The sequence below is a fragment of the Leucoraja erinacea genome, chromosome 13 (genome assembly GCF_028641065.1).
Source record: "Leucoraja erinacea ecotype New England chromosome 13, Leri_hhj_1, whole genome shotgun sequence".
In the NCBI taxonomy this organism is placed as follows: domain Eukaryota; kingdom Metazoa; phylum Chordata; class Chondrichthyes; order Rajiformes; family Rajidae; genus Leucoraja; species Leucoraja erinaceus.
The window spans coordinates 6,077,210-6,093,334 of record NC_073389.1 but is presented as its reverse complement, the minus strand read 5'-3'; the positions used below and the strand labels follow the sequence as shown (position 1 = coordinate 6,093,334).

Sequence of the window (16,125 nt, the reverse complement as noted above, 5' to 3'; positions counted from 1 at the left end):
GGGAAAGGTGTGAGTATCACTTTCAACGTAGTCCTAACACCAATGCATAGTGTATTTCAGTTTGATCTGATCCTCTCTGTATTCATCAAACATCACTAGACGATAATAGCTAGTGAACTGACTATTTCCCTGCCACTGAATCTGGACTAGTAGTAATCGCTGCTACCCTCTCAAGAGCAGTATCTTGCCTACTTTGAATAGCTTTCATAATTTGGGGGCAAAATTTTCCTGCGTTTTTCTAAATTCTCAAAGTATTTCTCAGACATTTTGTCAATGCACAAATAATATTTTGTGGCGGACTCCCTGACCCAAATGATCCTCCAAAGAAAGGTAAAAATAATCAAATTATTTAATAAAATGGCCTGAATTTTTTTTTTAAACTGATCAACTTTAACAAATGTTTTCCAGGTGTGGTGATGGATAATGATTCTACTAAAAACAATAAAGGCTTTTTCGATATAAGGTCTACCCTGGAGTACATGCCGAAGAGAGGTGAAGGAAAAATAAATTTTACCTGCCAGGCGACTTATTTTGAAGGCCTAGTCAGAAGTATGACCAATGTATCTTCACCTGTCGCTATGTTCGTACACTGTAAGTAGCAATCACAGTCATGTATTCACTGAAACTTCAGTTAAATCCTTAACAGATTAAATGGCACGTTTACTCTAACGTATAAATATAAAATATAATTCTCATGTAGCACTTCCCACACTTAATTGTCAATGTGGTGCAGTCAATTTGCACATGAGACATCCACATTTGTTTTGCCATTTTGGCTGAGGAATATTTATATAATGAGGTACTTCAAATTATACAATGAGTCCTTCAAATTATGTTACAAAATGTTTGCTTCCCTCTGAACAGGCAGGTGAGACTTGTTCAGAAGTTCATCATGAAGTTGATATTTCTGAACAGGCATGTTTGAATTGTGTTTAGGATTCTGCTATGCCACAGTATTAAACACATTTGTAACAATTGTGCTCAGTTTTCCTCTCAACTCTTTCCTGTCACCACACTAATTATCTCTGTTTAAGAAGGAACTGCAGATAATGGTAAATCGAAGGTAGACAAAAATGCTGGAGAAACTCAGCGGGTGATGCAGCATCTATGGAGCAAAGGAAATAGGGGATGTTTCGGGAGGGTCTCGACCCGAAACGTCGCCTATTTCCTTTGCTCCATAGATACTGCTTCACCCGCTTTCTCCAGCATTTTTGTCTACACTAATTATCTCAATCACTTTTCACTTTTGTAATTGCTTTTTAATTTTTTTTAATTAAACATTATCCAATTGATAATGTATCCCTTTGGTTTAAACCAGTTAAATATTAATAAAATGTTTTTACAATCGTTGAGTAGCAGTGTTGAAGTTGATGTATATACTGGTAGACAGTTTAAAATCTTCAAGTTTGTTATTTTATCTTGAAGGCACATTGAAGGCAGATAAAATACTTGTCGGTTACAAACTACTGAGAATATCTATTTGACCAACAATGTTACCAGGTACTCTTATGATCAGCTGCATGGATGTGATGGAGATTATCTGGCACAATTGCATCTTGTACTTAAATAGCAGCATGAGAGTAGTAAAATATCCCATAGTGCAGAGAACTGGAGTAAGTCATCTCCAATCCCATGGAACTGCCTGAGGAGAAAAAATAACTAAGTAGCTTGACTAAAGCATTAACAAAAAACTGGCAATGAGCCAGGTATTGGAACAAACGGTTATAGTGGCAGAGAGGTCAGCCCTACCGGCCTTCCCCACTCATATTCACAGCTGCCCACTACAAATACTACCTGGTGGAAATCCAGTGCTTGCGTCTCTCCATCTTGGGGGTAAGTCCTTGAAAATTGGAATCTGCTGAAATTAGTCACTGAAATTCTGTGTTCATTGAATCTAAAATTGCAACCACTTTGGTAATATTGTACAAATTTTCTATCAAAATATGGAGATAAGCAAGAGTAATATTCCATGAAATAACATTACTTCTGTCAACTTCCAGTTGAATGCAGAAATATGTGTCTATCACTGGTAAGGCTTGGTTTTGCATTTCTTATTTATCCTCAACCCTGGAGGATGTCTGCATGAGACATTGCAACAAATGTTATTGCGAGATGTTAAATTGCTCATTTGCAGTGTGAGATATGCCTTGCAGAGCAAGACGGATTTATGACAATGCTAAATCATCTTCCCGGAAGAAAAGTTCTACCTCCCTCTTTACAATTATGTTTTATGCAGTTCAGTGTCTTTGTCATCTACACAGCTGAGACTAGAGGTTGGTCGATGCATCTTAGATGTCAGAGCACCCAATTTCAATACATCTCTGTGAAATTAGTGCTAATTATCCATGGGAACAACAAAACAGACATGTGGCTCACAAGCTGTCTTTGGTCATCCTTGTTATAAAAGAGGCTAGAGGCGAAAGGTCTAAGAGGTATACCAAAGATCAAAGCCTTGGCAGCTGAGTTTCCACCAATGAATCAAAGTCATGGATGTGCAAGAAACTAGCCTTGAGGAGAGCAATGTTATTACATCTTTAAGAGAGCTCTCCCTCCCCTCACCACACTTATCATCAACAACACCATAGTCACATCTGTGGAGACTTTTAAGTTCCTTGGAACCATCATCTCCAAGGACCAGAAATGGGGGGACCACCATTGACTCCACAGTCAAAAAGGCCCAACAGAGGATGTACTTCCTGCGGCAGCTGAGGAAACATAATCTGCCACAGGCAATGATGGTCCAATTCTATACTGCCATCGCAGAGTCTGTCCTCACCTTCTCCATCATGGTCTGGTTTGGCTCAGCCACCAAGCACGACATCCGGAGGCTGCAGTGAATCGTCCGATCAGCTGAGAAGGTTGTTGGCTGCAACCTTCTCCCCATTGATGAACTGTACATTGCAACGGGCAGGAAGCGAGCGGGTAAGATCATCTCTGACCCCTCTCACCCTGGCCACAAACTCTTTGAAGCGCTTCCCTCTCGGAGGCGACTCCGGACTGTCAAAGCCGCCACAGCCAGACATAAAAACAGCTTTTTTCCACGAGTAGTAGCTCTACTCAATAACCAAAAGTCTGTAGCCTCAATTTGCTCTGGTATTTTATTTCATTCACGTGTTTAAACTCTAATGTTTTATTATTAATGTTGAATGATTTATGTGTCATTCTTAATTGTTACTGTATGTCATGTTGTTACTTGCAAGCGGAGCACCAAGGCAAATTCCTTGTATGTGTACATACTTGGCCAATAAACTTATTCATTCATTCATTTATCTATACTAATGGAGGAGTGAATTGATTCAGGAGGTTGAGAAAATGGAGACATTTGAAAACAAGGACTGAAGATGAAAATTTAACTTTTAAATCTTAATCACTGCTCAATATGTATGAGAGCACTGACTGATTTTGTTTTGGCCTTATTGAAGAGGATGGAATGAAATGCATGGAGTGGTACTGTTGCCTGATAGCCTGGTGTACATGAAAAGAAGAATTTCTCACAATAAAATACCTGGCTTAAAATCCATGCTTGAAGAAAGTGTCCATGATGTTTAGTTGAGTCTGTTCATTGGGTAATTCATTCTTCCTTCCAAGGCTTCATTTCAATCATGAGAGGAAGCGGCTGCTGAAACAGGAGGCACGAATGACGTTCTAAAGCAGGGATTGGTCAAATAGGGCAAGATTTATACTACTGATTACGTCTTTTTGCCTTAGGCATTCATTCAGGATTGAGGATGACTTGTTTCCTCTCCAGTGTGGTGATTAATGTGTTCAGAGTGGAAAGTGCAGACTTGCCCCCAGATGTGGCAGATGTCCAGTTGGTGGGTAGTTTGTGAAGTGGTGCACTTCCTCTGCCATCCATGCCCCTACTGCAAGGCCACACAGATCTCAATAACACCCTGAATGACCCTTCTCCACTGTGAGCTGTCGTGGATCAGCTATACCCAAGTAGGGGTATCAAGGTGGCACAGTGGTAGAGTTGCTGCCTTTCAACTCTCGGGACCTGGATTTGATCCAGACTACGGGTGCTGTCTGTATGGATTCTGTACGTACTCCCTGTGACCCAGTTGGTTTCCTCGCGGTGGTCCTGTTTGCTCCCACACTCCAAAGACCTATGGGTTTGTAGGTTCATTGGTCTCTGTAAATTGTTCCTAGTGTATAGGATAGTGCTGGTGTAGGTTTTGATCGCTGGTCGGCACAGACTACGTTACAGCTCTAAAGTAAACTAAAGAGTTAACAAGACTCTTGCATTTCCACATGAAGACTTTGGCCATCTCCTTACATTTTTTCCCTGTGTCTGCTCGGTGATCTCTTGCTGTGACAGATCTCAAAGTAGAGTGATCATTTCCAGGGTGTGGGGTCGAGCAGCAGAAGGAAGCTAATATCGTAATTAGTGCCTCAGTGTGGTGGATGTTGGTTCACTCAGCCTTCTGGTAAACGTGGACTTCTACACGGTGATAGATTGCTCTCTGGTCTTGTGCCCTAAATAATAAGAACCCTGATTGCTGAATAACGTAAAAGGATTCAATTCAGAAAGTTAAATGCAAAGGGAACTGTAGTGTGAAATCAAGTATACACAGGGTTGGAAGATCTCACATCTGCTACTCTTTTTCACAATTTCTTTTCAGACAACACTTCAAAAATTTCTTTACAAGTGACACCAGCACCAGACGTCCTGGAGGGATCGAACGTCACCCTTTCCTGCTCTGGGGATGGCTACCCATCGCCAGAAAAATTCACCTTCACTAAGAATGTGAGTCAGCTTTTATTATGTGATGAGTCTTAAATGTATCTCCATTAATTTAGCATATTAGGCTCCTCCCTTTATTAATATATTTTAGTTTTCCCAACATTTGCCATGTAATCGATGTATGCAAGTTCTGTTGCCCACAAGTTGATTTAGAATCAGAATCCAATGTAACTGGATGTCACTCTTCCTCCGGGAGTTAATGTCTGTCCACTGGTTATGGAGACAATCAACACAGTGACAAGCAGCCCAACGTTACATGCACCTGCATAAGATGTGCCATATCATTACTGTTGCATAAGATTCCAAACACAGTACTTTTTATGTCAAATGATAACTAACCACACGCATTTAGTTAAGTTATTTTATAGACAATGTATTTTTGTTTATTCTATCCATTTGGTAATGATGCAAATGCATAATGCTTATGAATGAAAATTCAAAATACTGCAGTTGTTGGAAATGTGGAATATAAACAGAAAAAAAAATCTCAGTAGATCAGACAGCACCTACAGAGAGTGAAAAAGAGCTTTTATCAGAACTGTGATGGAGAGAATAAGTTAAATTTAAGTTGCAGAGAGTGGGGTGAGATGGATAAGAAAGGGAATCTCTTTAAATAGTGGAGGAGGCCCAGGACAAAAAGGTCATATGGGAATGGGAAGAGTAGTTAAAATGTTTGGCAAATGGGAGTTAACCCAGGCCAAGGCGGATTGAACATAGTTATCAGAGTGAGGCCACACGCAAATTGGAGGAATAGCACCTCATATTTTACTTGGAAAGCATACAACCGAGCGGCATTAATATTGATTTCTCTAACTTCAAGTAACCCTTTCATTCCCTCTCTCTCTCCCCTGTCCTTCCCCCACTCTAGTCGCCCTGCTAGTTTCACTGTTCGTATCCCTTCATTATCACCTCTTCCAAAACCAACAATGGACATTGTGGGCTCCATCTTTCCTGGGTCATCGGTGCCGGTTCTCATTTGTTCAGTACCTTTGATTTCACTTACCTGTGACTCTCAGTCTGAAGAAGGGTCTCGACCCGAAACATTACCTGTTCCTTTTCTCCAGAGATGCTGCCATCCAGCTGAGTTACTCTAGCATTTTGTGTCAATCTCCTAACTTCTAAATTTAATACTCTGACTGATGAAGGGCAATGCGCCGAAAGCCTTTTTGACTACCCTGTCTACGTGTGACCACTTCCAAGGAACTATGAATCTGCAATTAACTATGTACCTGCCATTTAATTCTCCCTCCTATCTCTACTCTGACCGATCTTTGACTAACCATAGTGCTTAGCGGTGCTACAACAAGGCCCAATGTAAGCTTGACCAACACCATCTCATCAGATAAGTTGCAGCCTTCTCAATGCACACCTCAATCATTTCAGCAACTCTTTGTACTAGAACTGGCTAGTTTGCTCCTTCCTTGCCTCCTTGGCAGTTTAAAACTAACTTGCTTTCTGCCTTTCCACCGATGCTGCCCGTCTCAATGAGTATTGTCATTATTTTCTGTTTTACATATGCATTTTGAAGATTATGCTGAGTAAAATGTCTACTATTTCATTCCATAGGGAGATGAGAAAGCTGTGGGTTTAGCCCACTATGAGTTGATAAATGTGACACAAGAGGACACAGGTGAATATGCCTGTTCACCACTAGAAAATCCTGATTTAAAAGATCCTGTTAACATCACAGTGCACTGTAAGTATTCTTTAAAAATTGAAATATTTACAGAATATAATTGCTTTTATTAAATTCAAGAGTGTATATTGGTTTTTAAATTTGCATGATTGCCATGCCTAGCAAGTCTAAAAGAATGTTATTTGTTATAAAAGGTAGCACAGTCATACAAAGGTATCAAAGGTATTTTATTAGTCACATTCACATACACCGAGGTGTAGTGAAGTGAAATGCTTTTTGCCATTTTGCAGCACACAAAAAAAGAATGGACATAACACCAATGAGAGTCTTAAACACAAAGAACATCCCCCCACAATGGCTCCCACCATGAGGGAAGGCACAAAGTCCAGTCCCCAAGCCCAGTTCACCCATAGTCGGGCCTATTGAGGCCTCCACAGTTGCCTCTACGGAGGCCCGATGTTCCTGGCCGTTCTCGCCGGGTGGTGGTGCTCCGGCGTCGGGAGAGTCCTCACAGCGTCATGGAACCCTGGAACGGCCGCCTCCGTACTGGAGGCCGCGGCTTCCGAAGCCGACAAGGCCGCGCCGGTTGGAGCTCCACAACTGGCGATCTCGTCGCGAGATCCCAGGCTCCCTGGTGTAAAGTTCGGCGCCGCCGCCCGCAGCTGGCCGCTCCTCAGACCCGCAGCTCCGCGATGTTGTTCCCGGCGGTCTCAGCTCACCGGAGCTCCAGCGCGGCGACCTAGACAAGGCATCGCCCGCTCCACGATAGTGCTCCAACGCTGTGCTGCCGCCGAGGCCGAGGTTCTGGGCGGTCCCCGACAGGAAACGCCGCTCCAGGCCCGCTGGCAGGCCGCGAGGACGGGTCGAAGCTGCAGCCCGGAGAAAAGCTGCCTCTCCGAACAGGTAGGGACCCTGAAAGGTAGTTTCCCCCTTCCCCCCCTAACCCCCCACATAAAAAAAGTCTAGACCTCCAAACAAAACACTTTAACTAACTAAAAATAAAAATAAAACGGTGAAAAGACAGACTGTCCAGGGCTTAATCCTGACCTCTGGTGCTGTAAATGTGGATTTTGTATCTTCTCTCTGATCGCGTGGATTCCTCCCACACCCCAAAGTCCTGTGGGTCAGTCAGTTAATTGTCACTGTAAATTGCCAAGACCAGTGAAGTGTGATTACCTAGCAGCGGGAAGCTGAAGGGAATGTAGAGAGAATTTTAAAAAAGGGTGTGAGAGCCAGCATCGACACAGTGGGTGCAGGTCCTGTCCCCAGCTGGCACTGGCCATGGCCATTAAAGACGTGTGCACTGTGACATCTGGACCTGCAGACCTGCTTCTGATGTTAAGAATCAAAAATAAATTTGAAATAAAATCAAATTAACAAATTTGATATTTGGAGTGATTATCTGGTATGGTACTTTATTTCTCATATGTAACAAGGTAGAGTGAAATTCATTTTTGTATACAGTCCAGTACAAGTATCACTATACATAAGCACTTAAACAGTACAAATATAGCAATGGTGCACTAAGACAGCATATGGAGCCGGTTTGGTGCTGTTGTCAAGTCCTATTTGTAGGGAGATTCTTCAAGGTTTCAAGGTCAGTTTTGTCACGTGTACCAATTAAGGTACAGTGAAATTCGATTTATCATACAGGCATGCTAAAAAAAAAGCACAAAGTCACAACTACGTAAAAGTTAACATAAAGATCCACCACAGCGGATTTCCCACATTCCTCACTGTGATGGAAGGCAATAAAGTCCAATCTTCTTCCTCTTTAAACTCCTGCGGTCGGGGCAGTGGAAACATCTGCAGTCGGGGTGATCGAAGTCCCCGCGTCGGGGCGGTCAAAGCTCCTGCGACTTGGAACTCCCGAAGTCGGTCTCTAACCAGAGACCACGAGCTCCACGATGTTAAAGTCCGCAGGCTCCCACGGTTGGAGCTCCTGAAGTCGGTCTCCAGCAAAAGCCGCCTACTCCTCGATGTTAGGCCACAGTGCGGATGGAGATACGATACGGAAGAAAATTGCATCTCCATCGAAGAAAGAGATTTCAAAAAGTTTCCCCCTACTTCCCCCCCCCGCCCCCACATAAAACAAACGAAAGAATGCTAAAACATACATTTAACACATACTATCAAACAAAGGAGGAAGGGACAGACTGTTGGCAAGACAGCCATGCTGGCGCCACCTTGTGGATACTTGGCCATGAAGGCCCATTGTTCTGATAGCATTGTGGAGTTGGCCTTGCCAAGCGTGGCCATAGTGTCCTCCATCGCTGCTCCACCGTTGCAGACTGCATCCGGTCCATGGGCTTGGCGGCTGGAAGCCACATCCGGTACAACTGAGCACCTAGCTGTTGCAGGACCTCCAGCAGCCCACTCCACCATCAAGGCAGTGCACTGCCTCCCGCTGGCAGTCTGCTTAGCAGCCCTCCATCCGACTCCTTCCACTCTCGGCGGCCGAGCCGGGCCTTCAGGTGGGTTCCCAGTCTGCAGCTCGGGTCTTCTGTCCCCAGCTGGCGGGCTGAACCTCAACTGAAAGCGAGGAGTTTCAATATAATTCCCAATGGATCAGTTCAAGATGTAACAGTAACAAAGAAAATGCAGATAAAATACCTTCAGTGGTCACAACGGACCCAAGTGCTTCACAACAGTGGTAAACACATAGCATGTGACCCAACCCACACAAAAGGAGGATAAGGCAGGTGTCTGACAGTCTGTTCAGAGACCCCACCTACAAGCACACAGGCGACAACCGAATTCAACCTACGTCCACCCGCGACAAGCTACGACCCTGTTGGGGAAAACTGAAGACAATTCAGTCACCAGTACCTGTCGCCGGTTGACATAGGCAGTCGCCAATGGAATTCATCGAAGTCAGTACCGGTGATAACCTACGAAACCTGGTGACAACCTACGTCATGCTGGAGATCACCTAGGTTGTCGCCAGGTTAACGTAGGTTGTCACCGGTACTGACTTTACCTACGTCAGGAGAAGACAAGTTACGACAAGCCCACGGTCGCCGACTGTCGCCGAAAAGTTTTGTACATTTGAAAATCCAGCGGCGACCAGTAAAATGCTACGACACTTTGGGCGACTGAGGAGACTACTGACGACCATACAGGCGACACCCGTGTGGCGACTGCCTAGTCACCGGCAGTCACCTAAAAAATCGCCTAAGTGAGAGCAAAAGAAGGTTTTGGAGGAACTTCCATCCCTAAAGAATAAACCACAATCATTCTCATCTTTCCCACAATCAGCAGGTAACAATCAGTCTCTTTTATTTCTCTAAATAGAAAAACAACCACAGGGTTAAAGAAATTGGCAAAGTGAGAAAAGAAAGCAGAGAATAGTGGAGGACAGATGGTTCACATTTTCATCTCCATTAATGTTGATTGAAATGAATAACTGCAGAATATATGTATTACCAATGTGCTATTCTACAACCCTGGGATATAAAGTATGGAATTCCCACTCCCGCTTGACTCATTGCTATATGTGTATAAAACATTAGGCTTGATTGGATGGAAGTCAGTGGTTAAAATTGGGGCATTGTAATGAAAAGGGCAGCTAACATTCATGGTTCCTCAGTACAGTCGGTCCCCTTGGTCTATACAGCAGACGATGCCCTGGGCCTGCAGACTGAATTCTAGGGAGGAGGAACTGAGGGGAGGAGATCACAGAAACAAACATCAACAAAAAATGTTTCTGACACCTCATGCTCCTATCCTTTAATCTAGGAAATGGAGAACAATTTCCAGAGCATGAAAAATAAATGTTAACACGTCTTATTATTCACAGATTTGGCTTTGACGATGACTCCCAGTGAAAATATCTCCAAGATGGTTGGGGAGAATATAACCTTGGAATGCTTTGTTGAATCCTCTGGAACTACGGAGGTTACCCTGATGAAAGTAAGATGTTGATTGATACTTCCAACGTGTGCAAACTGCTAGTGTTCATGAACTAAGTCAGCCACTTGATGCAATGTGTCAAAATTTAGGATTCTGGTGATTAACCTCGCAAACATCCTCAATGCCTTCTTCAGAGTAATGCCCCCTGACATTGACAGTTGATGATCTAATGCTGTACCTAGGGCAAATGGTGTTTCTCGCCTTTCCTTGCTCTAGTGTAGACTTTAACCAAAGGCAGAATTAGTGGCAGGGCAACATTGCCAATCCTCTTGTCTAACAAGTCCCGTGGACCATTTTGAGGACTTTTGGAAATTACATAAAACAGGGATTTGCACCTGATAACGTGTGTCCTGGTGCAACTCCTGAGATGGGAGCGTGAGGAAGAAACCTGGTCTCATCATGCGCCAGCTGGTGGCAATGCCAGCCCAGGCAGGTGGAGGTTGGGCGGTACGGTGCTTCCTTCAATGCATTCCTTGTGTTTTATTTTATGCATTCTGGAACAACATGTTTCTCATTTTGTACTAAAGATTGTGGTCATGGCAGGAAGTGGAGAGTAATGCAGAACTGGTTTTTGTTATTGTTGCAATATTTCCCCAGCCGGAGAATCCTCACGAAGGATGGGCACAGTGCTCTCTCTTTTTTCATGGTAGCTGAAGTTCAGCACTGGTGTCGAAGATATGTCTCATGGTTTAGAACTCCCAGACATTATGGATGAGCTGCTTTCCAATTGTCATGCCTAAATCCTTCCACCTTGTCAGAAGTAAACCCCTTGTAATCCTCGTGAGACAACTCTGAGATTTAAAACTCACCCTGCTGGACATCAGAAAATAGGATTGTGTGGAGAATGATCAGCTCTGTCTTGGTGCAAATAAGGGCACACAAGTCTAAAATGATCGTGCTGTATGAGGCTTTAACCTTCCTTGATATGACTAGTCCTTGCAATCCTGGTGCACAAATACCTCAATAAATGCAGGCTGCTTCTGATGTGTTTTTTTTATTTCAGAAGAATAAAGCTAACCAGAACCCTTTCGTGGTGAAGTCACTGCAGTACACACACTCTGGTAATTACACATGCCATGCCAAATTAAAGGGAGTGAACGAAATCAAGAGAGAAAAGTCAATAATCGTACGAGTGGAAGGTAAATAAGCAGCATTGATGCTGGCACCATTTGGGGCCAATTAACATTTCAGAACACAGGGTCTGAGAACTTTTTCTTGAGTTTTTCCCCTCATTTTTCTGAAAGCAGAATTTTGTGTCTAAACATATAGAAATTACATTTCTAACATGGTGGCCTGCTAAATCCAGTTCTGGTCCACAAGGTTTTTTGACCACAAAACAAAGTCATTTTATCAAAATCTAATTTCTAACTACTGTTGGAGATAAAAGGAACTGCACATGCTGGAACCTTGAGCAAAACACAAGATGCTGGAGGAACTCAACGGGGCAAACAGCATCTGTGGAGGGAATGGAAAAGAACTGTCTGAAGAAGGTCCTGACCCAAAAGGTCACCTTTTCCAGATGCTGGCTGGTCCACTGAGTTCCTCCAGCATTTTGTTTTTTACTAAATACTATTGAAATATTTACTGTGATTCTGTTTGGCCCAGTTTCTCCCGAGCATGGTACATTATAAGCTGCTGTGCATCTAAATAGAACACAATGCATTTTAACACGACACGGAATTGTTCCGTGTCTGAGGCCCTCACACACAATGAGCATTGCACCCTCATTCAGACCTTGCCTGGAGAGTTGAAGAGTGTTCAGCATTGATAAAAGAGCACCAATGTGTCTATTTCTCACCAGGAAAGTTATCCAATCCCCCCTCCTCAGCATCTTTCGCCTCCCTGATCCCAGGGCTGCCAACATTGGGTGAGAATTGGGAGTGAGAAATTGCGAGAGACCAAGCCCGAGGGAGCATAGCAACCGGGGGGGTGGGAGGAGGGGTTCCCCCTCCCATTGGTGTGAAACATTTGCATTTTTCAGCTTGAAATTGTGCAATATGGTGCATACTGTAGCGAGTCTTTTAACTTACACTTGAATGCAATATATATGCGTTAAATTGGATTGGATCGTTTTTGAAAGGGGGAGGCTGTGCGATCAGTGATCATTGGCCTTGGGGGTACCCGGTGAGGGAGTGGAGCAACTGAGTGGGGAGAGGGTGTGGAAGAAGGGTAGGAATCTTTTGAAATTTTGAAATCATGTTTTAGTGCACTGGAGAAGTATGATTTCAATGTTTTTTGTATGAAGTATTTTTAAGAGGTAACTTAAGGGGTAACTTTATCCACACAAAGGGTGATGGAACAAGCTGCCAGAGGAGTTAGTTGAAGCAGGGACCATCCCAACATTTAAGAAAAAGTTAGATTGATACATGGATAGGACAGGTTTGGAGGTATGGACCAAAAGCAGGTAGCGTAGCTGGGACATGTTGGCGGGTGTGGGCAAGTTGCGCTGAAGGGCCTGTTTTCACACTGTATCACTATGACTACATTATCCCTCCACCATGCATGAATGCTTCAAAATCAAGTGATCGAGTTTTATTGCCATATACTCAAACATAGAAACATAGAAAATAGGTGCAGGAATAGGCCATTGGCCCTTCAAGCCAGCACTGCCATTCAATGTGATCATGGCTATTCATCTAAAATCAGTACCTATTTCCTGTTTTTTCCCCATATCCCTTGATGTCGTTAGCCCCAACAACTAAATGTAACTCTCTCTTGAAAACATCCAGTGAATTGGCCTGCACTGCCTTCTGTGGCAGAGAATTCCACAGATTCACAACTCTCTGCGTGAAGAAAGTTTGTTCTCATCTCAATACTAACTGCCCCCCCCCCTTTATTCTTAAACTGTGACCCATGGTTCTGAACGCCCCCAACATCGGGAACATTTTTCCTGCAGTTATAGCAAGTGAAAATCTAGCACGCAAGCAGGATGCTTTCTCCAACCACCCTCATTTGAAGGCCACTACCTTCCACCGTATCTACCCAGTGCTTGGTACTTACTTCCAGCAGCCGCTGGTTGTCCTCCAGGATGCACCGAGCCGCAGTCTGATCCATGCCGGTCACCTGGGCGAATTCGGACGACTCTCACGGCAGCGGTGCAACGGTTCGATGCCTCCCACGGCCCGGGACTCTTGCACTGAGGCTGTTCCATGGCCGGAGCTGCAGTGAGAGACTCGCCAGCCCGGCAAACACTCGCCAGCCCCGCTCCCCGTCCGCATCTGTCCCCGCTGCTGCTTCTGCTTCCAACACCCGCGGCCCATGCAGTTGATATGAGTTTTGAAATTTTCGTTCAATGCATGGGAGTTGGCAGCCCTGCCTCTCTATCCCCCCTCTACCCCTCTCTCTCTCCCCCCTCTCTCTCTCTCTCTCCCTTTCTCCCTCTTTCCTCTCTCCCCCCCCTCTCCCCCCCTCTCTTTCCCTCCCCCCCTCTCTTCCCCTCTCTCTCTCCTCTCTCCCTCTCTGTCTCTCCTCTCACCCTCACTCTCTCCCTCCCCTCTCCCTCTCTCCTCCTCTCTTCCCCCTTCTCCCCCCTCTCTCTCTCTCTCTCTCTTCCCCCTCTCTCCCTCCCACCTCACTCTCCCTCTCTCCTCTCACTCTCTCTCCTCTCTCTCTCTCTCTTGTCCCCTCTCTCTCTCTCTCTCCATTCTCTTTCCCCTAACTCTCTCTCTCCCTCTCTCTCTGTCCCTCCCTCTCCTCTCTCTCTCTCTCTCCTCCTCCTTCCCCCTCTCTCTCTCCCCCCTCTCTATCTCTCTCTCTCTCCCTCTCTCCCCTCTCTCTCTGTCTCTCCTCTCCCTCTCTCTCATTCTCTCTCTCTTTCTCCCCTCTCTCCCTCTTCTCACTCTCTCTTCTCCCCCCTCTCTCCCCCCCCTCTCTCTCTCTCTTCCCCTCTCTCTCTCCCCCCCCTCTTCTGTCTCTCCATTCACTCCCTCTCTCCGCTCTCTCTCCTCTCACCTCTCACCCTCTCTCTCTCTTCCCCCCCCCCCCCCTGTCTCCTTCCCTCTCGCTCGCTCTCCACCTCCCTCCATTCGGCACAGAGACTCTCATGACAGCGGCGCAAAGCTTCCAATGCCTCCGCCGGCCTGGGCCACTCGCACTGGAGCTGCTCCATACCCGGAGCTGCACCGAGCGACTCGTCAGCCCCGCAACCACTCGCAGCCCGCAAACATTCGCCAGTGCCGGCTCCCTGCATCTGTTCCTGCCGCTGGTTCTGCTCCCATCCCTCCCTCAGCCCCGGCTCTCCAACACCTAGCAATGTTACAAAATTTTGAGATTTAAAAAATCAAGTCTGTAATTTATCCCATCAGATAAAGCATAAAAATAAGTTTAATTTGGCACCTAATTCACTTTCATTTCATATCTCAAGTATTTAAAAAGTTATGGCCATTTTCATACTCGGAATTTAGCATCTTGTTCCCTATTGATTTTCTATGGACATAACAAAAAAGCTGTGATCGTGAACAGTCAAAAGCCCATAACCTTCTTAAAAATTAAGAGAACTGAATGAAATTTTCAGTTATCATAGATTGAACCATTCTGAAACAAATATAAAATAATCTTACTCGGATGACCTGAAATTAAAGCATATAATTAGTTAGTTACCCAAGTGTAGCTAATTTCAAACTTCAATTACTAGATCTAAACATCTATCCATTTCTTAATAAATGATTAACATTTTTAAATAGCCTAAGTGTCCAAATAATATTCACAAATAATTCACAATAAAACATGATTTTAAAATCTCATTTACATTAATCTATAGGCCAAATGGAAGGAATTTAGTGTTCAATTGCTGTGAATTAAAGTCCATTTTAAATCAGCTTTCTAGTGGGATCCTGTGAACGCGCTGGTTTAGAACGTTCACATTGCGGTAGATTTGTGCCCTCAAATGCCCAGAAAAATACTGCGGGATATAATGGGCCCAAAATTAGCTACTCGCAATATTAAACTTTGTATAAAGTGATCTTAAGAAGCCCTTTTTAATGTAAAAATATACTGCTACCCTTCAGATTTCTGCTCTATAGACCCAGCCGGTTGCGAGCCGTCGGGGGTTTAGAGGTTAATTTTTAAACTACTATAGCACTTATGAAAAAATCGTAAAACTAATAATAGCTCATGTGAGGGAACCTACCAGCGAATTTTCGTTAATAATTAACTAGGCTGAATAAACTCGATTTGAACAGCCTAGAGAAAATCGCGTTTTAAACCCGCCCCCCTCTAAACGGCGCCAAAATCGAGCACACGGGCTGGGGCAGATTTTCAGCGACGCTTCAGGTACGCTTTGCAACATACCTACAACACCCGCGGACCATGCAGTTTATCCGAGTTTCGAAATTTTCTTTGATCACAGAATTTCTCATCACAGAGCGTGAGAAATTTCTGATCAGCGTGAGGGCGTGAGAGTTTGCTTGAGGGCGTGATTCTCACGCTCAAAGCATGAGAGTTGGCAGCCCTGCTGATCCTACATCCAAATCTCACCATCAGTCACGGGAACTTATCTCCAATCTCATCAATCCTCTCTCTGAACACCACATCTCAATCACCAACACAGCTCCAATCCTGGAACTGTCTCACCATCACTCTGATCCATACACAACCCAGAGATCCTCAACAGATCAGGCATATATTCAAGAGAAATACTGCCTTAACACCACAGACTGCTGGTGTGTGGCATCAAAATTGCTTGATTCCAACAAATAGGAGAAGCAGGATATTTTAAATCATTAAATGTAGTATAGAGTCCAGAAGTCTGTAAACAGACTAGACAGGAGATAAGGTGCTGTTGCCAAACTTGCGTCGGGCTTCATTGAGGCAGGGCAAGAGGCCAAAGACAGTC

At 44.4% G+C, this 16,125-nt stretch overlaps 1 protein-coding gene across 1 annotated transcript in view; it reads left to right on the top strand.

The window, feature by feature from the left end:
• LOC129702579 (CD166 antigen-like) overlaps positions 1–16,125 on the top strand; it is a 251,420-nt gene that overhangs the window by 218,716 nt on the left and 16,579 nt on the right. Inside the window, exons 6-10 of the mRNA XM_055644366.1 lie at positions 409–591; positions 4,623–4,747; positions 6,311–6,440; positions 10,180–10,292; positions 11,296–11,431. Of these exons, the coding sequence (XP_055500341.1) occupies positions 409–591; positions 4,623–4,747; positions 6,311–6,440; positions 10,180–10,292; positions 11,296–11,431 (687 nt within the window). The remainder of the gene's footprint in view (positions 1–408; positions 592–4,622; positions 4,748–6,310; positions 6,441–10,179; positions 10,293–11,295; positions 11,432–16,125) is intronic.